Below are 23,593 nucleotides of genomic sequence, written 5' to 3'. Positions count from 1 at the left end.
TGCTCTTGTTTTGCATCTGATTGAGTGAGCGGAGCGGTCTCCAGTGTTTCAGGCTTTTCTCCACATTTCAGCACACAGATTGGTCCATAATGAAAACTGCATAGAGCACAAAATCCTCAAATTGCGTGTCTTTAATTAGAAGAAGTGCGCACACACAGAGCTCTCCACAATCGCAAACCAACTTTCATGTATTTTGCTGCTTTTACTTCTTTAGTATTTCACATCTATAACATAATCTCCTGAAATGTCACATGTCAAAATACAGCCATTAATGTGACTCAGGCAGGTCTAAAATGTGTTATATCAATGTCTGAATCTCACAGTAATGTTGTTCAGGTGTCATTGAATGTATATGTATGGATTTCGCAGAAACATCAGTGCTGATGTTCTGCTTGGTGCCCACAGCTGGCAGCAGCAGTACACAGCAGCTGAAACCATAAGTGCGTCTTCAAACTGAGAAAGAGGCTGTGCGCATTTATGCACGCGACACAGCAGCGGTAACTTCATTAACACGGTCATCGGTCAGGATGTGGCGGTTATTAATGTTCTGTGTTCTGCTACACATCAGGTCAGCTGTTACACACAGACTCCAGGTTTATACGGTGGAATTGTTTGTGATAAAGCCGCCCTTATGGATGCGCTGTCAGGACATTTTTATTTTTAAGTAGCTGAAAGTCCTGATAATGTTACCACCCCATATCCATTTGATCCCCCCAATGTCTGACTGAAGATTTTACCCTTGATATCATCCAGTATCAATTCAATATCATTTAATGCCTCACAACCTTGAAGATTTGAAGAGATAGAGAGAGAGAGAGAGAAAGAGAGAGAGAGAGAGAGAGAGAGGGAATGAATGCGCTTCATTAACCACCAACTCTCTGAAGATGCTAATAATTTCACTCTGACTGCATGTGGCTATTAGTGCTTATCTTTTTGAATAGGACTGTTTTTGCAATGAGGCTCATTTGCAGAGAAAGGAGCAATTTTTGCACCAAATGAATGCATATTATTTCATTTGCATATGTGCAAATAACAAAGGAGCACCAAGATGCTATTTGCTTGGCAGCACAGTTTGGGGTGCATTTCAACCTTTGCGGGTGCCTTGTGAATTACATGGTTTCTTTTTGTCTCATTTGCACAGGTTTAGTGGTCACAAAAGTCGCACAATCCTTTTGTGAATTTGCCCTTGAGTGATAGTTTACTAGCCTGACGCACCAGATGGTTTGTTACACAGAACCATCTGAGAACTCATCCCTGCAAACTGTTTGGAAAAGGGCGGGCACTTACAAAAAAAGAAAAAACTTGGCAGGTGATTGGATGAACCATCTGTCTATTACTGTCTATTACCGTTTTACCTTGTGAGGCAGCTGGATTCGCAAGATCATGAGATCATACAAGAATCCTCATAGGACGCTGATTGGTCCGAACCACAGGTGGTTAGGACACAAGTGCATAACTTGAAGCCTGACAAGATGGATTCTCGTGATGTTGTGATCTTGGGAATCCAGCTGCCTCTCAAGGTAAATAGTTTACAACACTAAATACATACGCATTTACATACTAAATACTATTCTAGCTGCATTTAATTGCGCAAAGTTTCCTTTTCCCTTTGATTCTTATTGCATCAGTGCAGCTCAGAATGACATATTTGGAAATAAAACTACATCCTCTGTTGTCTTTCATAAGAAAAATTATCCTCACTGTAAATTAGCTTCAGTTATTATAAATGCAACATTTCGGTCACATGAACTTCATTAGGCATGAACTCCTTTTTCTCTTCTCTCTGCCTTGGCAGCATGAGCACACTTACATTACTTACCTTTTTTCTGTGCATCTCATATTCATAATACTTTGTTCATCATCAAACAATAAAGCAAAGAGTACTCTCCACTAAATACATATGTAATAATTCTGAGACTTATTTCTGGCCTTACTTTTGATATTTGCAAATTATTTCTAATGTTTCTATATTAGATGCTAGATAATTATATTATTATATTGTAACATCTCTCTTCATTTAATATCGCTCTTTCGTTTCATGTTTCTGATGATGTCGCTTTTACTTGACAATGCCACATCTTTCACATGAACCTACTCGTAGCTGGAAAACCCAGAGATAACAGAGCCAGATGACACCTGCTTCATGATACCGGTAGTCCCAGGTCAACAATGTCAGGGTCAGTGAGGCGAGGTAGCCCAAAGAGAGCCAGACTAAACTGAACTTTTTTCGTTGTACAGGCTCCTGGTCCTCAGGATTCTGAGCACAGCTTGCTTTCTATCCTAATGTCTAGTTAATTGCAGTTAATTGCATTTAACCCGGCTTCCCAAGTGTAAATCATTCCTGCAATTCCACCAGGAGTTGATGTCAGCTTCCACTTCATCCCAGACGTGTTATTTTGGCTTAACTGAATCACAAGCGTACTATTAAGGTTTAATTTCTTCAGAATGTGGATGTTCAGACATAACAATACATCCTATGCTCATTCAAATAGAAACATTAAAATCTAGGTTATACACTCTCTGATCTGTACAATAAAAAACACTCTTTATGGTTTACAGAATGAGAATTGTCATGCACAGAACACGCTGTAGGGAATGAGGGAGCCAATTTGTGATTTTCCTTCCAGTATTAGCAGGAAATGAGCGTGACAGCTTTGCTATCGGAGGCAGAAAGTTTTGCCCCTCTCATTTTGGCATCCAGTGCCGAACTTTCCTAAGACTCACCTGGAATGCACTGCCATGACCAGTCAGTTCTCCTTAGGGGGTGCAAGATAAACAAGCTGGCTTGTTTTGACAGAGCTGAATATAGACCTTTACTCCCCCTGACATGCTGCATTGGCTTGCCTGTCCATTAGATGCTTATGACATGCATGCATAATTCACAGTGGATTGGTGTATGGGCCTCTCAGCCTGTACTATATTCTCTGCACCACACTGCTGTTGAATGAGACACCCAACTGAGACAGACCAAAGATTATGCTGATGTGCACCACGCTGAGGATGAAATAGGATGGCTTTTTGTCTCGGCACAAACAGAGCCAAATTATAGACTCGGATCTGACCTGCAGTAATGGCTGAGTTTTTCATTTTGTTTGTTTATTTTGCTTCTTCATTGTTGTTGCTTAATGATACATATAAGACCATGCTCTGATTTATGAAAGTTAAAGAAAGAGATGCGATACAGGCCCACTGGTAGACTCAAAAGTAATTTATCTTGAGAGCCTTTGATAATGTTTGGCTAATATCTGAGACTGTATTTGGTGCAACTTGTTTTTGAGTCTGGCATGTTTTTGCAATTATTTCTCCATGTTCCGGAAATAAAAACAAGTCAGCTGAAAGAAGTGGATCACTATTTATACAGTAGATACACTGAACCGTCTGCAAAACAGTACATCTGCTCTAACAAAGGAAAACCACTCTGTTAACATCCACCTCTAACTTGGTGCTCCCTGTTTCCAGACCCAACCGTGATCACTAGTCCAGCAGGGCATCTGGATGTGACTGTGGGTGAGAGCATTGTGCTGCCCTGCCAGGTATCACACGACCCCACACTGGACCTCAAGTTCACCTGGTTCTTCAATGAGCAGCTCATCCACTTTGGAAGTCACGGGGCTTATTTCGAAAAAGTTGGTGGGGTAAGTGCATCCGTGTCTTTAGATTATTGGTGTCTCTGAAGGAAATATGATACTGTATGTTGCAGGCTGCATGTTGAGCTTGGACACCCCTTCATATCACAGTTAAAACTGTGTGCTCCAGAAATCTCACTCACACACACACACACACACACAGATATTTCTGAATTCTGAGTTCTTCAAATGACCTTTGAAGTATTTATTATGGCAGAATAACAGAATATTTCTGAAGTGCCAGCCAAGTAACTTTTCTTGAGATAAAAAACCAACTATTTCTATATCCTTTTGACAATCTTCATGTTTCCACTTGAATGTGGTGAATCTGACTTGACAACAAAAAAAAAGCTTGCTGCGAGCATCTGAGGACAGGCTTAAAGCAAATTCATACGTGAATAGTTTCACACTTCATATTGCTTCTTTCTTTTACATCGATAAAGTTTTACACATACACAGTAGTTTAAAGTGATTCCCAAGGAAGTGAGCCATTTAAGTGATCATTAAAACATTTATGGGTTTTTTTCTCCTTACAGCTCAATTTTAGGCAAATCTTTTAAGGAGCAAAGAATTTAATGTTTGTTCATGATTAATCATACTGATGATTTTTTTTTTTTTGTCTGAACAAGAGGGCTCTATGTTTGCATGTTTTGCCTGCTAATAACACCGTCTCCATTGACAAAAGCAGCAACCAAGGATTTCATTATGCAATGCTCATTCATGCATTACATTTGATCATCTAACACCAAATATGTTTCTCTTTTAATTAGGAAAAGCAATTATGAGGTCTTGGCTTCTTTATCTCTTCTTGTTGTTCTTTGCTTTCTGCGCGATCATGAACAACAACAAGAGCTTTATAATTGCATGTTTCCCTGCATTTCATCTCTGCACCAAACCTCTGCATGGTGCTGACATGTTGTAGAAGGGAAAATGGTGACATATTAATGCTGAATGGTCGTGTTATTTAAACTTGCAGATGTTTTTCTTTTGGAGCAGATCCTGACATGCTTTTCACTTTTGATGAGTCTGCTGTGAACACAAGAGGAGTAAAGCTTGTAACATACAATAGTATCATGAGTCATTGATTTATAAGGTCATCAGAAATTTGCTACTATCCAGGTACAGGTGCTGTCCTAAATGTGTATATCCCAGTGCACTTTTTACACCTGCAGCGATATTTCCTAAATGTTTAGATCCTTATTACAGATTGAGATTAAATACAACACAGTGCTGAGTAAAAATCCGTTTTAATAAGCTGAGTGAGTCATATGAAATGGTAAAAGTTGTAATACTTTAAGGTTATAATATCATACCTCCAGTAAACAGAAGCAGCAATGCATTATTGCTCAGAAATGGAATAGAGAAATCAACTGATTCAAGCTGTTATTTTCAAATACTATAGAAACTATAGGACATATAGGTATTATAGAAATCTGACACAGGATATATACAGTTAAAAACCCTGTAGCAGCATCATCCAAGTCTGCTGTTAAAGAACATAGTGTATCCTGTAAGTGAGCACCATGAAAACTGTATGCCTCCAGCAATATTTAAACCAACCAGTCTGTTGGATACCACTACCCCCTCTTGTTGAGTTTATAGCATTTTGCAGCACATCCTACTTGCATTTTTGTGGGGCTAATTGTTACTACCAGAACAACAGTCGTGCTACTGTGAGAGCTGCACTTGGTGGAATTATTGATGAAATTATGGGACTCACAGTGTCTAAGTGTGACATTTTAAACATAGCAGTATAGAAAAAAATAAAATATACTTTTTCAACTGAAAGCTATTTGGCAACAATGCAATAAGATGCTAAATGATCATGAAAACCTGCACTCAGTCATTTGGTGCGTCCCTGGACTTATGTTGTACATTTCTCATCCATAATGTAATAAATTAAATGCCAAAAGAAATCACTGTGACATTTCACTAGTATTCGCTGTCCTTTTACTTCATTTTGCAACTTTAAGATTCTGCCTTTTTACTGTTTTTCTTAAATTTTTGTTGTTGTTTCTTCTTAACTTCTGCACTGACAGCGCTCGGCTGGTGACATCATGATCCGGAACATTCAGCTGAGGCATGCTGGGAAATATACGTGTGCAGTACAGACCAAGGTGGACAGTGTGTCTATTGCCACTGATGTGGTAGTCAGAGGTAAGGATGTCCCTCACACCACATTATAAAAACTTAAACCTGTAAGTCAGATTTGTAGCTCTGCATTAAGCACAGGAGTGTCTACACATAGTCACTGTAGCTGTGCAGTTGCTCTCAAACATTTAACTACATGTCAAGACTGTGGGGGCTATGGAAATAAGAGGCTGAGCCAGCAAGCACCTACAAGTTTCAGAGAAAGGCTCAAAAATCATCTCCATTGTAATATCACACAAAGCAAAGACAGTTTCATTACAAACCTTTTGCTTGCCAGGTTCTCGCTTCCTTTGACAGTGAACAAAAGTACTGTAGCTATTAATGGCTGCATATCAGTAATCTTCTATTCAATTCTATCCGAGTTGTTTTTTGGACTGCATCTCAATAATCTTCTATTCAATCGTGAAACAAACATTCTCATTATGAGTTATGACACTATGTCACAAAGTGAGTAAAATAATGTGAACAGTCTTACTGTGGTGTATATAATTAAAGCATGATAGCGCCTGGTAATGTACCACACATATACCCCTTTATGGCATTTGCTCCCAACCTTTTTGGCTTCTCACCACTTAAAATAAACCAACATTGTCTCATCACAGGTTACATTATGTTCATGAGTTGTGAAAACTTTCACCAAGGAGTGATTTTCCATTAGAATATCTTTAAATTGTTGCATTTCAATCACTTTTAGAAGAAATAAACATATCTAGTATTTCACTAGAGAAAAGCCAGAAAACAGTAACATAACTTTATGTAACATATTCGTGTTTTTTCTTCTTCTCACAACCCTTCTGATTTACCTTGCAAACCCCTGGAGTGAGTCTTATCCCCAGGTTTGGAACCACTGTAGTAGGCCATGTTATGATCCTTCTGTATTTCCTAAACTACAGTACAATAAACTACATTTCAGAAAAACATATAATGAAATAAGAAAGATTACATTTGCCAGAATAAATCAATCTGCAGATTTTGCTGCTTTTTTAGATTTGTTTTTGTTCTTTTGTGCCTCCAACGTAGCAAACAGTTGAGTTTTGGATTAGTTGTAGTTCAATATTGCACACTAGCTTCAGAAAGTGTTAGCAGCTGTTTTCCTTTTTGAGATACTCTCAGCACTAAGCGCAAGCCACCCACTTTGATTTTCCGTTCTTCTGCCTCTTGTCTTCATTAATCTCTACAGTATACGTCATCCTGTGTGAGTGAGCTATGATTAATTATCCCTCTAGGTCCCCCAGGCCCCCCTGTGGACTGCCAGGTGACTGAGATGACAGAGACTACTGCTGCTCTGTCCTGGGGACCAGGGATGGACAACCACAGCCCCATCCTCAGCTACACCATCCAGGCCAGGACGCCCTTCTCTCTTGGGTGGCAGGCTGTTACCACTGGTAGGTTGGTTTCATCTGACAGTCTTTGTGTAGGTTATGCAAATGTGAAGTTTATTGAGCACATAAAATAGAAGCACGGGGGTGTGACTGGTATCCTTTTCAAACACCACATATGAAATGGCAGTAAATAACACATCATCAGCTTGGCTAACTTTCAGTGGCAGATCTTGCAGGGCTTTGATGAAAGGTTATTTCTGTGATGTCTCTCAGTTCCTGAGCTGCTCGGGGGGAAGCAGCTGTCAGCCACTGTCATTGACTTGAGTCCCTGGGTGGAGTACGAGTTCAGAGTCCTGGCAACCAACACCATAGGAACAGGAGAGCCCAGCAAACCCTCCAAAAAGGCCCGCACCAAAGAAATGCGTATGTATCAGAAGTCCCTTACATTTCCTCCGCTGCCAACACTGACAAAAATTGTTTTCAAATTATGCACATTATATGTAGACAGATCTTACTTCATCACAGCAATTAGATCCCTTCAAAGAACTTTATTGTACCAGTGAATTTCAGAGAATTCTCTGCTTCCTCGGGGCATACAGCACATGAATGAACCATTCACAACAAATATAATGATGCCAGGCAGCTTCAGTCCAACAGTTTCACTCGTGTGTGTTGAGAGGGAAAAATAAATCCTCTAAAGAAATATATATAATATATACAGTATGTTTGATTCAGACCCAACTGTTATAAAATTGAGTGGATTAAAAAGGATTTAAATTAAAAAAATAAATTACTCTATCCCCAGCCAAATGTATTAATAAGTAGAAAAATGTACATGCCTGTCCCTTAAGAGTTTTTTTTTTTACATAACTACACACACACATTCAGGCACATGCGACAATGAACACATATGCATAGATAAATATACATGCATATACACACAAAAACATTGATTTGCTTACACAAGAGAAACGGTTTCATAATGAACAACCTAAAAAAAAATCCTCATACCGAGTACATTGCAGTGTTTTACAGCATCATTAAAGGTACACTGAGCAGTTTTTAACCAACAGTAGCACTATGAAGCAACATTTTTTCGAGTGGGTCCCTTGTTTTGTTTTATCTTATACATGTGCACAAGGATGTATATGCACACATGTGAGTATGTAGAACACTTGATGTAAACAGAAAACTCCACAGGGCGTAAGGTGTTTTGATTTGAAGTTTTAGGATCCGATAGGCTACATTTAAGTACAAATTTAAGAAAAGTCTAACTCTTGAAAAATGTAGGACATGTTCAATATCAGCAGCTCTTTTCATGTCATGGTGAGCAACAGAATAGTCCATATTTTCATTTTGAATGGCAGATACTTATACATTCATGTGTTGATATATATATTTGAATATACAAACAGTTCCCAGGGTGACTCCAGCCAGAGTGAATGGTGGTGGTGGAGGACGTTCAGAGCTTGTCATCACTTGGGAGGTAAACATGCATTTACATACATTACATGATTCTGTTTGTGTTTGTCGTTTGAGTGAGTGGTTCTGAATGTGTTTTTATTTATCTGCTAAATAGAAATACATACAGCACCAGTCAAAAGTTTGGACACCACTTCCCGTACAGGAAATGTGTCCAAACTTTTGACTGGTGCTGTAATTGAAATTGGTTTTAATAAAGGAAACACAATTTTCACACTTATATGAGAAGTACAATACAAACCTGTTAATATATAGAAATTGATATCAAACACAACAGCCGTGAAATATTGGACACTTAAATGCTCTCCATCTGTGTTTGGATAGTTTTATTTTTTTTTCTCAGTATAAAACCACTTAAGACAGTGATAAGTTCATGCAAGGCTTGCAACTACAGGATCATCCTCTAAGTGCCCATAGTGCATTTCTTTTAGGTATTAATATCTTTAAGATCAGTCATGCCCGTCTCTCTTGAATCATCCCTCTGAGTCATCTCATACCTCCTTAGCCTGTTCCTGAGGAGCTGCAGAGCGGTCCAGGTTTCGGCTATGTGGTGGCTTTCCGCCCACTCGGGGCACAGGGCTGGATGCAAGCTGCTGTCACGTCCCCGGACGCCTCAAGATACGTCTTCAAGAATGAGAGCATCCCTCCCTTCTCCCCTTACCAAGTCAAAGTCGGGGTTTACAACAACAAGGGAGAAGGCCCTTTTAGTCCAGTGACCACCATCTACTCAGCGGAGGAAGGTGTGTATTATTACAACGACTGTATATAGAAAGTGTCAGCTGATTTCACTCTGGAAATGTACAGCAACACTAACACTGTCTCAGTGATTATACACTGCAACAACGAAGCATCAGATTAGTCTTATTTTATTAGTGTGTATTTTGATTCCAGTTTAATAATTTTCATTTATAAACACCCACTGCCCCAAAGCCAAACGAGTGGACAAACAACTCTATTAAACACTTGTCAATAACTGTCACTAAAACTGAACTCTGGAAAATGTTCTGTGTGGCATGAATTGGGTCTTAAATCCTGGCTCCAAACACCTTCAAAGAATAAAAACATGTTTTCTCAGCCAGTGTTTTACGATGAGCAGTGTGGTTCTACAAGTTTGAACGGTTTTGTTTATTTCACATGAGAGATTTCTATACTCTTCTCACTGGTTTGAAGTGGGCAGAGCTCAGCTGGAAAATAAATTATGTCACATATTGTATGTATTTCCATGCACCAACTGGGATTCAGCAACATTACAACCAAGATTTGATAACAGTTGTTGGGTTGTTTGCTCATGTTTAGAAACCGCAGTCAGTCTAATCTGATCGAACCACACACATAATGTCCTCATGATGCAGATCAGCTACAGTAAGTGCATGACTGATAAACCCTTAAAAATGTTTTTCTGAAATTTCTGAAGTGCATTTAATCATGACTATTTCGTTATAGAGAAATACTTCAGATTAAGATATAGATGTCTTGCAGCCAGTTGCAGGCAGCGTTGACCTTAGCAGGTTTCAGTTTGGCGTTAACACAAACAACAGAGCAACCTCTGCTTATCAGGAAAAGTTGGCCACCAAAACTAAAAGGTAATTATTTTTGCTATGCTCAAGGCTTGTTCTAAAAACAAAACTCTCCATAAAATCTGAAAGGTTATCCTACAAACATGCTATTATTATTTATTTTGTCTTATAAACATGCACATGAGTCACTGTCACAGCAGGAAAATATTTTGTTTCTGCAAAGTATTGAATTAGTCTTTTTTGACAGTGAGATCATTTAGAAGAGCTCAAAACCCCTTCAGTTGTTTAACAGAAATATATTTTCTTGTGTATGATACATGTACATGTTCCCAAGGACATAAGAAGTTTAGATGGGTACCTCTACATTATTATCACAGTTTCTTTAACAAAAAACATAGGTTCTTTATTTGTTAGATATATTTGTGCTGTCACAGATACCGCTGCTGAGGAGTTAAGCATATCACACTTTTGAGTGATACAAATTCCAGTGAAAAACATTTTTTACTCATCACACAACAATGGCGCTACAGTATATTTATTAAGTCTTACTGTACATGTGGGTGTAGTGAATCCATGTCTTCTTCCTTATGCTGACTATCTTGTGTGCATTTCAGAGCCCAGCAGAGCTCCAGGGAGGCTGAGGGCGAAGAGTGTATCAGCATCCGAGGTAGAGGTCACCTGGAAGCCGCTGGCCTGGAGCAACAGCCGCAGACGCATCCTGGGCTATGAGGTCAAACTAACACATGCCCACACAATAGGAACTGTACAAACATAGTGGACAGTGCCAACAGCTAGTGGCATTATATTTGTGTTTTCATTGGAAAACAATAGGATGACCTTTTTGTATTTCTGTTTATATGATTATTCATTCACGAAGTAAACCGCAGTATATGAGCATGGTGAAGCCCTCCAGGATTCATGCCCACAAATGCAGAGTTATAGATACAAGTATTAACAGTTACATGCAGGCTGAAAAAGTGATATCTGTGTATCTGCTTTTAGTTGCGGTACTGGGGTGAGAAAGAGAAGCAGGACACAGCCAGTGTGATTAGGACGGTGGGGAATAAAACTTCAGTACTCATCAGGGATCTGGAGGGCAGCAGTATCTATTACATGTCCCTGAGGGCCTATAACAGCGCTGGAGTGGGTCCACAGAGCAGCATAGTCAATGTCACTACCAAGAAACCACGTAAGGACTCGCATTACAACACAGAGCTGGCAAACGACTGTGTACTTTTGTTTGTTTTTCTCTGACTTCAGGTGACTTAAAGATACCTTGTGGAGTTTTCTTGTATACCAACAGTTATTTTTGACATTCATCAAATTGCATTGTGTATAGCTAGTTGAGGCCTAAAACATCCATTTTCTTCTTCATAAAACATTTGCACAGCTATTTAAAAATATTTTGAAACCTGCATTGTTTACATCCATCTATATCGGCTTTCAGTCTTCTTCTTCTCTGCTTTTTTGTGGTGCATTGCTTTGTTTCTTGGCATCTCACAACTAATAATAGTGTGAAACAGAGGGACAACATATGATAGATGTGGGAAATCTTTTAATAAATGCTAGTTTCATTTACCTTCACACCAAGCAGTTTTCCCATGTAGACCTAGCTGGCAATTGATGAGCTGTTTCCAGCCGTGATAGTGTCGCCTAAAAACATAAGCTAAAACATGGCACCACTAGTGTTCAGAAGCTCTACAGGGTACCTTTAACTTTCAGACAGATGTGTAGCATCTTACATATATGCAGGCTACAAGTGTTCATCACAGTGATAATATATCTGTTACACATTCTTGCATGTCTCTTCTTGCTTCTTGTCTCCCAATCCATCCCCCTCACAAACAGTCAAACATGAGACTGCTCTCACTCCTACTCACATATTCCTAGAGTGTGTTTTGCGTGGGATGATAAACTATGCCCAGTTTATTATCCCACTGCTCATTCCTAACAGTGGGATAATAAACTGATAATGAGAAATATCCTTCATGCTGAGTTGGTTCTGGATTTTACTGTTTATTGACCAGTTGGCTTGTTGTTTTTCACCTTCCTCTTCCACTTCGCCCCCCCCTCAACCCCCGTCCTCCTTTAGCACCTAGTCAAGCCCCAGTCAAAATCATGTGGAACACATCCAACTCCAAGGTCATCCTGAAGTGGGACCAAGTCCACGCTCTGGAGAATGAGTCAGAAGTCACAGGATATAAGGTAAAAAAAAAAAAGTAGAGAGTTTTACACTTCTGCAACAGAGTGCTTAAACTGGACTGGCTGAAGATGTGACGAGTGAATGGTTTTATAGATTGTAACGTAACAGAATGACAGACTGTCACTTGGTCCATTTACTCCACATGAGTACACATTTCTTTTGTCAGTTTTGACAACGCTCATATTTGTGAATGCGCTCATTTATACCCTGATAATAAGGGTTAGATGCCTCTTTACTTTAGATGTTAGGCCAAGAAGCACCTAAACCTCTCACAGTCTGGTAAACTGCATTTAATTTAGTACTTCAGCTACATAACTGTCAATGCAAAAATATACAGCTTTTTGGATTGTTGCTTAAGGAGTCCTTGCAGCAAAAGACTATTGATCCATACATGTATAGTGTTCCCAGTTGATTGATTGTTATCTTGCCACATTTTGACGCTTCACTTATCATAGTGACATCGTTTAAACATGTTATGCAAAATACATATTTTAAGAATTACTTCAAGGATTGAATATCAGGTTGTTATGAATCTTCCTATCGGCCTAAAAAATAGTTACAACGTTAAGAGAATGTATCGACAGTGAAATTTGGGTCTGAATCACCTGCAGTCGCTGCACATTATTCTCATTACTTTAAAGAGGTCTCCTGAAAGCGAGGTTTACTTTATGTTAATTGGGCCGGTGTATCGACAGAATAAATTCAAGCTGCAGCTGAACATCCTGGACTGACGCATCTATACTGTCCCCTTATTTCTTCTGCACCCTCTTTTCTGGTGATCCAACACAGTCGTTTGTAATTAGACTCATCATTGTTAGTTTCAGAGCCAGCATTTTACATCTCAAAGAGCTGTCTGAAAGAAACACGAGCTGGGAATCAGATTTTCTTTTTAATATATTGTCAAGAATCCCCTGGATTGACTTCAATGTCATGCCTCACATTGTTATCATCTTTCCCTCTCTGCTTCCTTTAGGTAATGTACAGCCAGGACAAACACAGCCGTCCCAGTGTGGTGGAGACCAACACCACCTCTTTGGAGTTGTCACTGCCGGTCAACCAAGACTACGTCATCCAGATTAAACCCTTTAGTGAGGGCGGGGAAGGCAGCAGCAGCCGCCAGATTACCATCCCCAAGATAGCAGGTGAGATAGTCCCGAGCCATGTCTCTATTTATGATGTGTCAGATAAAAAACATACAAATCCATTTCAGTGTGTGTGAGTGTTCTACATACCCATACACTAGTGTTTAGTGCATATAAGGAATTATTTTCTGCTCTGAGTAGTGTAAAAAAAAATTGGTGTACCCACTTTCTTGAACTTGTCTACTTTTCCTCAACTTGACTTTCTAAGGTGACTTTGATGTATGAACATATAAATAAAACAGAGTATGTTTGCAAACTAGCTTGTGAAAATTAGGTATTTCAGCCCTGACTCTAACGCGTGTTCTGTGGCTGCACTGCATTATGGTCTTTTGAGGCTGCTGTCTGTAGATAAACTGGTAGCTCTGACTCTTCAATGAGAGATTTTTCCCATTAAATGTTATGTAGAATGATGACTCTTCAAATAAACCTTTTCTCTTTGAAGCTAAGTATGAACTCTATGTTCACAGTTGTCTTAGATAGCTGTGAAATACTGCCTGTTATCCACAGACTGAGAAATATATATCATCAAACAACTAAATAGGCTTAGACATGCAAGCAATATTGCCAGTAGGTGGTTGTTCAAGCAGTGTTGAAGTCATATAGGAGTGGATTTTTTCCTTTTAATCAAACTATGTCTGTTGCTGTGCCCACCTCACAAGTCTGACTCTTTTAAAGTCAGGTCGCCCCATAAGTGAGCACAAGGCACTAGTGCCATCTATTGATATATGTGTGCACTCACACCATACAGTAATCCTCTGTATTGGATGCATGTTGTAATTGGCTTACTGTATTCTTGTACTGTGATAATTTATGTAAGACCTTTACGTCAGAGTTTACACTAAAGCCACATTTGCAGTTTTTGTGTGAGTTCTGTCATAAATTTCTAGACCACACCGGACATTAAGAATACAAGAGCATTAACACCTGTTGGATTCTGATTTGCTTGTGAATTTCAGGCTCCATAGCCATGGGTGCAGCTCCAGAGTCCTCGGCATTTCCCTTGGTCAACCTCGCAGCCCTGATCCTCACAGCAAGGAGTGTACTATGACAAACATCTGCAGGAACCAGGCACTACAGCTGCTTATTAAGAGGAGAAACAGCAGGTCAGAGACAACAAGAGGCTGACAGCCGCATCCTCACCTGCTCCCTTCCCTACCCTACTGTGTCTTTCCTCTTCTTTCTACAAAGATCTCTTTGTGAAGAAGTCTCTTTTTTCCTCCACCTTTCTAAAGGAGTTACTGAAAGGAACTGGCTCTTTCAGAAGTTGCTTTTACGGAACTGAAAGGACACCGTGACTCGACTGCAGTCTCTTTGAAGATATTTTTTTTTCTTTGCTCTGTTCTAACTAATGGATATTCTCAAATAGTCACCTTGGAGGCCCGGTGGTGTGTGATGCACAATAGGATATGTCTATGTTTTCTCCGGGTGGACTGTGCAGGTTCTGCTAAACGGATATGTGTGTACCACTGGACTTTTCTTGGACGACGGAATTTTATCTATGACTTATTGGAGATGGAGGAAACGTAAACACTGACATAGCTCATACCTAAATGAGTGAAGTTATATTTAAGCTTGGTTTAAGATGAGAAATGGTTAAAGTGGTTTCCCTCCTCTCTTTGGACTGTCTTTGGGAAAGTTTCTGCACTGTCTATGAAAGAAAACCAACTGTTACTAATCCCTGCCAAAAAAAAAACAGGGAGCTAAGCCTCATTGCTTTATGACAAACCAGAGTTTGGGACCTTTGTAACTTTGCCTGGATTTTATTCATGCTTTTACGTTGCACCACATTACATCAAAACCTCAGAGTTGCCATGAAATGGACTGGAACCAAAGGTATTGAGCCAACAAGGTTTGATTCCACCTATTGTATCATTCTGAGAAAATTAGTGTACGCTCCTAAAATTCCTTCCATTGTAAACAGCAGACTTGTGTTGATTAATCGATGTCTTACCTTCCTCGCTCATCCATGATAAGTGCATAACAAAGTCACGCTGAGCAGTCACTGTATGTACACTGTATGTATGAAATCCTCAGGTCCCAAATGAGCCTTAAGTCTTATGATTATTATCCATGTTGTTATTGTTCAAGAGACGTTTTATTTATTTTCCTCCTTTGTTTATCCACATTGTATATTGGCTCACTCATACTATAATTTATGAATAAGTGACAGTATGCTTTGTTCAGATTTTTCACTTTTGTTACTTTTTAGATCATATTTTTGGGCGTTTTTGGGCTCAGAAACAACATGCCTTTCTCCTATGTCTTTCATGATGAGCATTGTAATACCGTACAAGTGGCAGTGATTACTGACTTTTCTAACATACCTTATTACAAAGTAGGGATGGTATTTTACTGTCAACTGCTGTTTGGCATGAGATTGGTCAGTGTACATACCTACGTTGCTTAGGATGTCTGAATGGATCGACCTGCTTTTAATAAACATAATGGCATTTTCCTCATTTCCTTCTTTGATGTCAGATAAGGCCAAAAGGTTGTGTATTTCTAATGTAAGTGCTGCTTCCTCATCAGGCTATGAAATTTGAAGTAAAGCTTTTACAAAACATGTTGGTTTAATTTTGACATTTTAAACAGGAGTTTGTGAAATTTCAGTTTGACAAGAAAAAATCTTAAGATCCACTTACTAGCTCTTTCTGGAGTTTACAACCACATTTTACAGTTTTCTGTAGCAGATGGAGTTTGCTCCGGAAAAAGCTAGAAAGTGGACCGTAAGTTATTATTTCCAAGTACTGAATGTAGTTATATTGTTTTATTTAACTTCACATCAAGGTCACACTTAAAAATATGTGGCTGGGGTTGAACTGAAAGGAGATTCGAGGAGATTCAAGAATCTTGAATCTTGAATCTTAAAATTTAATGGCTGGGGTTGAACTGAAAGGAGATGAAACTCACATAAAGTACATAAACTTTCAGTTTGTATTACGTAAGTCTGAACCACTACTAACCTGACTCACAGTTGTAAGACAAAGTTTATCAGATCTGTGGAATAACCTCAGATAGAAACCTTTATTCATTCAGAGGAAAACCAACTGAGGGCAAAGCTCTCATTTAAAATGGTGCCCTGCAAATACAAAACCAAAATAATATATAACAAAAACTGTAAAAAGTATCAAATCAACAATCTTATACATAAATACAGCACAAACACAAGACAAATGATGTACAAAATACAAAAAGAACACAAAGAAAAGACAGTAATATAAGTACATTACACAGTGATAAAACAGACACATTAGGAAAACAGGAGCATTCATTTTATAAAACATCATTTAACAGAAACTTCAGAAGTTCTAGGGTAAAAAATGTGTCTAACCTAAGGGAGTCCTGAAGCTTTTTCCTCCTATTAGGAGCATAATAGGTGAATGCCGTTTTTTCTAGTTCTGAATACATGAGATATCCAAGTTAATGCATTCTTGTGAGTGCGTATGATATCCCAAGTGATGTCCACCCTACTTTCTCATAGAGGATACAATGATGGGCTCTAAAACCTGTAATAGATCTCAGAGAACTGTGATACAAAGTCAAGGGGTCTGAGGGTATCGGCAGCAACACGCATGTAAATTACTGCATAGTCAGTTTGTAGCAGTCACCCATTCGTGGGACTTGCCATCATTTCCCTGTTCCAAATTCATGTCTCCCTGTTACGAATTTGTATTGTATGTAGAAATTCCTCTGGGTTGATTGGTGGGTTATTCAAATCACCTGTTGTGCAGGGTGTAGGGACTGGCTGAGGGCAGCTGAGTTCATTCCCCTCTTGGCCAATCAGGGTGTGGCAATGCCTTTTTTCTGGGGTTTAAGAGAGGAGAGAAAATGCACACCCTGGTCACTCTGTTCTTTCCTCAACTGGTTGCAGACCTCATTTGTAGAGACTGTCAGACAGAAACTCTCGTCTGTTCAGGCCCTTTTGAGTCTTCTTTCTGGTCTTTTGCCTTTCTGATTTGAGGGACTATAAAACATAATTCTGTCAACCAAGTTACCTGCATTGGGTTGATCTTAGTGCTATTCCTGCAAGGTGTTGTGTTTGCCTCAGGATAGCCAAACACCTGCAGGCTTTATTTTGTTTATTAAACGTATTAAAGAGACATTTTTTCTTTAGAATTATCGAAGAGGCATATTTTCATTATTACTATTGAAGAGGCACTTTTTTCTTATTGTTGAAGAGGCATTTTCTCCAAGTGACTATTATTTGTTTTTCTTTATTTTTTTTATGTGGCTGGGAGCTGGTTCTCAGGCTACTTGCCGATCAGCTGTGGTCTGGAGGATCAGTACCGCCACAAGTTCTTTGACGTGGATTTTAAATGATAATTTTTCATCAAACCAGATACCTTTTCATTTAACATGGGACTTTTTTTAATGTGAGTCTCAGATATTGTACTAATAGAAAAACTTAGAAGATTTTTCATTTGAGATCTGGTGAAGAGCATGTAATTAGTCTTATCTGGAGTAAAAGCTTGAGTTTAATCATGGCCTTTTGAATAGCTAAAAAATCTGCCTTTAAATTAGACAAATCTTTGTCAATAGAGTGCACCGATGAGTAATGATGATGAGTCAACATAATAATGAATAGAGTTATTAATGAGCCCAGGTCATATAACAGGATAGGACCTAGGTTTTAGTCCTGTGGCACCTGTTTTGTAACAATTACTTGAGTTCTGCGAGTAAGATAACTGGGAAACCAGTTGCATGTATTTTTGTCAAAACCAATTGATCTAAGTCTATCCAGAAGAAGAGTATGATCCACTGTGCCAAATGCTTTTAACAAATCAGTGATCAGGGCAATACAACCCTCCTTCCTATCCAGAGAACAGATTATATCATTTACTACCTTACAAGCTGCTGTCACAGTGCTACGTCCAGGTCTAAAACCAGACTGATGGGGGTTTAAAATGTAATGATCAGACAGAAAGTGACACATTTGATTATTGATGAGCTTTTCTAAGATTTTGGATAAACATGACAGCTTGGAGATTGGGCGGTAGTTATTTTGATCGCTGGTGTCACCGCCTTTATGAAGAGGCAGCACATGTGCTGCTTTCCACACTTATGGAATATTCCCAGATAACCTTAATAATAATTCCCCAGTCTGATGTTGTTTCAGCGATCAAGATAATAGATAAATACAGTTCTAAACCATCAGATAATACTGTATGTCTTACTCACTGATCTCACTGGTAGAAACTGTAGCTCAACATTTAGCCAAACTTATCTTGTAGCTGTTTCAGACATGTATAGGCGTCATTTCTCCTCACAGGAACACTGTAGATTTGTAAAGTTTGGGGTTCCTTGCATGAAGATCGAGGTCATGCTGCAGTATTCCATTCACTTAAAGGTCAGGACTTGAATTGGCAATTTAAGAATATAAATTGTAAATCATTGTCAATGTTTGGCCCAACTCATGTCTCAAAACACAAGAGCATTTTGGAAACAGATACTGAAGTGCAATCAGTATGTGTAGATATATGCCTATAAACTGAGTTTGTCACCTCCTTGAGATTTGTTTGGTGCTCTTGCAGAGATCTTTACACCCACTGCCCTCACTGGGAGGATAGCATCAATGCTACATTTCTCCATTCGTTCTGTTTCATATGCTGTATCTGTCTGACTGTGAGATTCAACAATTAGCAATCATGCCTAAGAAGGGATTTCAAAAGTATCTGTTTTAAAGATAATTGGGTTTAACTATTTTGACAGTAATTGTTTGGGTCATGGAGTGTATTCTTTGTATGACTGCATACACTGAACCGTAACGTCCATACCATGACAGTTCATGACAAATACACGAACCGTTACATCGCCTATATAGGTTATATAACTCCCCTTTCATTGAAATCATTTTCCTAGCAGTTATATTTTAAATACAGATTGTGCATATATTTACTGTATGTATGATTCAATTTTTTCTCTTAGCTATATGATGCATTTGCACCATCTTAACCGCTGCTCACAAAGTACTTTGGTGAGTGTTGAATAACTTGTACTTTAACAAGCAGTAATAATCAAACTTATCTCATCATATCCTCTAACATCTAACAAGTTTTTGCATCATAAATGTATTCTTAATCCCTAAAACTATGATACAGAAAAAGACACAACTATTGATATGTAGGAAACCTAAAACCTTATTTTATATTGCATTATTTTTTCATGATTGAAAAATACAGTAGCTGTACTTCATTAGCGAACACAGAGAACAAATACATACCAGCCATAACAACACAAACACAGATAAGTGGAAGAGATCAAACAGAGGATTCCCTTCCCTCCCATCTTTTATTCATTTTGAAGGAATGCAAGTACAATGTACAGCAAAGACACAGCACCAAGCAATGGAGAGCAGCAGAGCAGAAGAGATGAAGCTGGAGAGGAGGAGGAGGAAGGCTCTGTACAGAAAGGAGAGGGCTAGGTTTAAGGGTCAGCCAGAGGCCGTCCAATCAGACTTCGGCACCAGGTGTCTCAGCCCCAGCCAAGTGTCTGCGATTAATCACAGTCTGGTTATTACTTGTCAGACGTCCAAGAGCTGGCCTTTTCTGGACGGAGGGGGGTAAGTTTGACCTTACAGGCTGATCCAAGGATGATTTGGATAATTTTGCCCCTCAGTGATGGACGATGAGTGAGATTTCAGCTGGGTATGCTTGGTGTTGTTGCAAAGCTCTCTTCTTTTAGGTAACTGGTGCCCCCTAGTGTACATCAAGCCCGTGGCCATTAACTACATCTTCACAATCCACCAAACGGCACCAAATATACAGTACAAGGTATGCATGGCTGCATTGTTTTTTTTTTGTTTGTTTTTTTTCCATCTTCAGGTTTGACACCCACATCCATGAGTTAACCATCACTTTTAAGGACTCAGAACCAAAATATGAAACACAACAGGAGTTACACTACACATGTAAAGTTTAGTGTCTGAAGGCCGAGGTAATACCTCAGTAATACCTTCATAAACCTGACATGACAGTTTTTAGCATTGTTTTTCTCAATTGTATGATTATGTTGCTGTAAGTATTGATTTATATATAAAATATGACTTTTGCCAGAAGATTTGCAAGTAATGTGAGACACCAGAATTAAAGGGAAATCTTGCCATGTCAAGTTTATGCATTTGACTCTCTAGCACTTCAGTAATTAAAAGTAACTCGTTCATATAAAGTTATTTGAAGTATTTCATACAAAATCAGAGTTTGTACAATTTGACTGTTACCTTAAAGGGGACCTATTATGCTTTTCCTTATTTTCAGTCGTGTGTATATATAATGTTACAATGTAGGTTGTTCATATTAAATGTGGCCAAAGTTTCAGATAATGAGGTAAATGTATGTGGAAGTAATTCCTGTGAGCCAAAAGCACCAGATTCAGACTGCTCTGAAACGCTCGGTTTCCAACGTTTTTTTGCTACTTTCAGTCTGAGCCGATGCGGGCTCATGACAGATTTCTTTAGATCATCTACTCCACGCACAGTGCACAAGTTCACTGCTCCACTCCGCTAACATTATGGACATATGCTGTGAGTGTTTTCCATTACACAGCAGGGCAAAGTAAAATAAGTTATTTACCTGTTGGAGGTGTGCTGGTTGTCTGCAGCTCAAACATCACTGTGGCTGTTTCTGTTTGTACTATTCTTCCCTCATTATTTCTAACTGATCCTCTGAACAAATAGCTCCAAATATTTCCATATGTTGTTGTGTCGACCAGTTTAGCGGTTACCGGTTAGCACTGCTAACGAAGCTCTGCTAATTCAGTGAGGAACACATTTAATTTCCTGTAAATTCTTCACAATAAAAGTCTCCTGTTATTTACTCATTTATAAGCTTTTAATATGAAGCAGTAAAGCAGGAAATGTTGGGTTTGCATCGGCAGTAACTTAACTTTTATACAGCTGTCCCTCAGCAGGCCTCCGGAAAGCTGGCTATTCAGAACAGAGTGGGCTCATCAGGAGGGGGGCCTTTGAGAGACAGGAGCTAAAACTGCCCGTTAGAGACAGAGGCTGAACTGTCGGGCTGCATAAAGGGCCAGAATAAGATAAGGTGTATTTTGAACTGTGAATCATGTAAAGCTACATTACATCATTAGAGTCCCAGAATAAAAATATAGAGCTGGAGATGAGCATTATAGGTCCCCTTTAATTGGCACACTACATGTCTATGGCATCCCTCTAACATTTATGTACCAAACCACACAGAACTAATGCTCCTACTGTATGTATTATCTATAACACTGTACTTTGCTTGAAAGAGAAATGGAAGGGCTCTGATGCATAATACCATGTCAGCAGTTCAGAGTGTCTCGAAATATTTTGTAAAATAATCAGCAGTGAAAAAAATGGTTAGGCATTACAGGCCTTCTCTGTGTTCCTTTATTTGGAGGTAAAATTTGTATTTTTTAAGCAAACTGATATGTAATAATATATTTAACAGCACTAGTGGCTTGAAATGAGACAAATGTGTTAAAGGGTTGTGACAGAGGGAAGAAACTGTAACCACTGTGCTTTCATTGGATTAAAACCAAATGCATTGTGTTCTCGAAATTTGTTTCTTTTTTTTTTGATGAATACTCTTCATTTCCTGTCAGGAAGCTTAATTTCCTGTTTTACATGCCACAACTCAGATTTGACTTCAGATTGTGAATAATTCCACCTTAACGTCTGTGCGATTTCTCATAGCGGCTCTTTCATGATCCACCATGTCGTCCTAGATATCATGATCCGTCATTCTTGACTTAATAGCCATATTAATCAATTACAATCCAATAATGCAAGAATTTATCATGCAAACATTATCTCAAATACTAGTTTTACTTATGCAGCAGCCCGTCGGGCAACTTGAACAAGGGTGTGAGCCTACTCTATGTACTTACTACACAAAGTCGTATTATATCCGGCTGAACTCTGAAAGCGCATCTAAAGGCTGGGAAAGGAGAGAAACTGGGCTCATTCTGAAACATCAGCATGCTCAGAGACTACATCGCCACCATTTGGATAAATACAACAGGTACACTGTGTATTAACAACTCCTAATGTCCAGACAGACATATGCAGAAATTCTCAAAGTCAATCAAAGTCCATCATGACGCAGTGACTGGAATCACATCTTTGCATAGCCTACTTGCCACCCACACATCATGGTAAAATACAAGTAAAATCCTAAAGGTGAGACAGGAAGGGGGAAGAAGTATAGTGATCAGACCACAGTAGCTCCAACTTTGGTACTTAAACACTTGAATAAACACCAACAGAGGACCTTGATGATCCTTTCTATTCAACAGTGCATCGTCATCAGTCAGTGTGATGGGAGGTGGGGCAAAGCTCATTTGTTCATTTGACTGGTTGTGTGGGAATGAAAATTTAATGTAGGTTTGTTCTACTCTCACTAAACCTTGCTTCACTGGATGCTGTAACTGTACTGGAGTTACATGTAATGGATTTTATTATTAACAAAGTGTAAGCACACACAGTAGGTTTTTTTCTGCACACACAGCAGGAGTCTGATGATTTCTTGTTATTCATTACAGCAGGATAAGACACTCCTCTATGCATGGCCATTTTTTTCTCATATTTCTTTTTTCACAAATGACACTTCCTGATTGGGATGGGTACCAACATGTGACCTTGGATTATCCACAGTGTGAATGAGGACGAGCACACAGATTATCTAAACAAACCCCTTCTGCACTAATTCCCTTTGACCTTTAAGGAATACTTAAGCAAGAGGTTTGGATACAGATGCCCCGAGAGGTTTCAGAGAATTTAGTTGGATTATGTCTTTAATTGTTCCAGATGTTTGGTGTTGTGGTGGCACACTGTCAACCAATCAAGGACCATGAAATGTTTTCTTTTTTGCAGCATGACCTCCAAACCATAAAAATAAAACATAAGAAATCAGATTTGAAAAGAGTCATGTTTTAGCTCTGTGTATGCTTGTGTGTGTGTGTGTGTGTGTGTGTGTGTGTGTGTGTGTGTGTGTGTGTGTGTGTGTGTGTGTGTGTGTGTGTGTGTGTGTGTGTGTGAGTGAGTGTGTGAAAGAGGCTCCATTAGGGCGTCACTGGTAGTAGTCTATCAGTAGAGATGATGGGTGGCAATTTCACATCTGGTCCAAAGGGGGGCACTCTCGTCTCAGGAAATCAAGACTGCAGATAAAAA

At 39.0% G+C, this 23,593-nt stretch overlaps 2 protein-coding genes across 6 annotated transcripts in view; one reads left to right on the top strand and one right to left on the bottom strand.

Moving 5' to 3' along the window:
• The window catches only part of cntn3a.1 (contactin 3a, tandem duplicate 1), a 78,205-nt gene extending 62,307 nt beyond the window's left edge, over positions 1-15,898 (top strand). For both annotated transcript variants that reach the window (XM_044352717.1, XM_044352716.1), the window contains exons 13-23: positions 3,460-3,635; positions 5,666-5,783; positions 7,004-7,162; positions 7,373-7,522; positions 8,515-8,585; positions 9,087-9,321; positions 10,713-10,828; positions 11,101-11,287; positions 12,191-12,303; positions 13,275-13,443; positions 14,400-15,898. In XM_044352717.1, coding sequence (XP_044208652.1) covers positions 3,460-3,635; positions 5,666-5,783; positions 7,004-7,162; positions 7,373-7,522; positions 8,515-8,585; positions 9,087-9,321; positions 10,713-10,828; positions 11,101-11,287; positions 12,191-12,303; positions 13,275-13,443; positions 14,400-14,491 — 1,586 coding nt within the window. In that variant the 3' untranslated portion in view covers positions 14,492-15,898. The remainder of the gene's footprint in view (positions 1-3,459; positions 3,636-5,665; positions 5,784-7,003; positions 7,163-7,372; positions 7,523-8,514; positions 8,586-9,086; positions 9,322-10,712; positions 10,829-11,100; positions 11,288-12,190; positions 12,304-13,274; positions 13,444-14,399) is intronic.
• Positions 15,899-21,462: 5,564 nt separating this feature from the next.
• The window catches only part of si:dkey-178k16.1 (band 4.1-like protein 1), a 41,451-nt gene continuing 39,320 nt past the window's right edge, over positions 21,463-23,593 (bottom strand). For 2 of the 4 annotated variants that reach the window (XM_044352669.1, XM_044352670.1), the window contains one exon: positions 21,484-23,580. In XM_044352669.1, coding sequence (XP_044208604.1) covers positions 23,575-23,580 — 6 coding nt within the window. In that variant the 3' untranslated portion in view covers positions 21,484-23,574. Of the gene's footprint in view, positions 23,581-23,593 lie in introns of all 4 variants that reach the window. The other 2 variants (XM_044352667.1, XM_044352668.1) reach the window with 2 other exon arrangements.

This window comes from Thunnus albacares, chromosome 5 (genome assembly GCF_914725855.1).
Source record: "Thunnus albacares chromosome 5, fThuAlb1.1, whole genome shotgun sequence".
NCBI classification, from domain to species: Eukaryota; Metazoa; Chordata; class Actinopteri; order Scombriformes; family Scombridae; genus Thunnus; species Thunnus albacares.
This window is presented reverse-complemented; position numbering and strand designations above follow the sequence as displayed.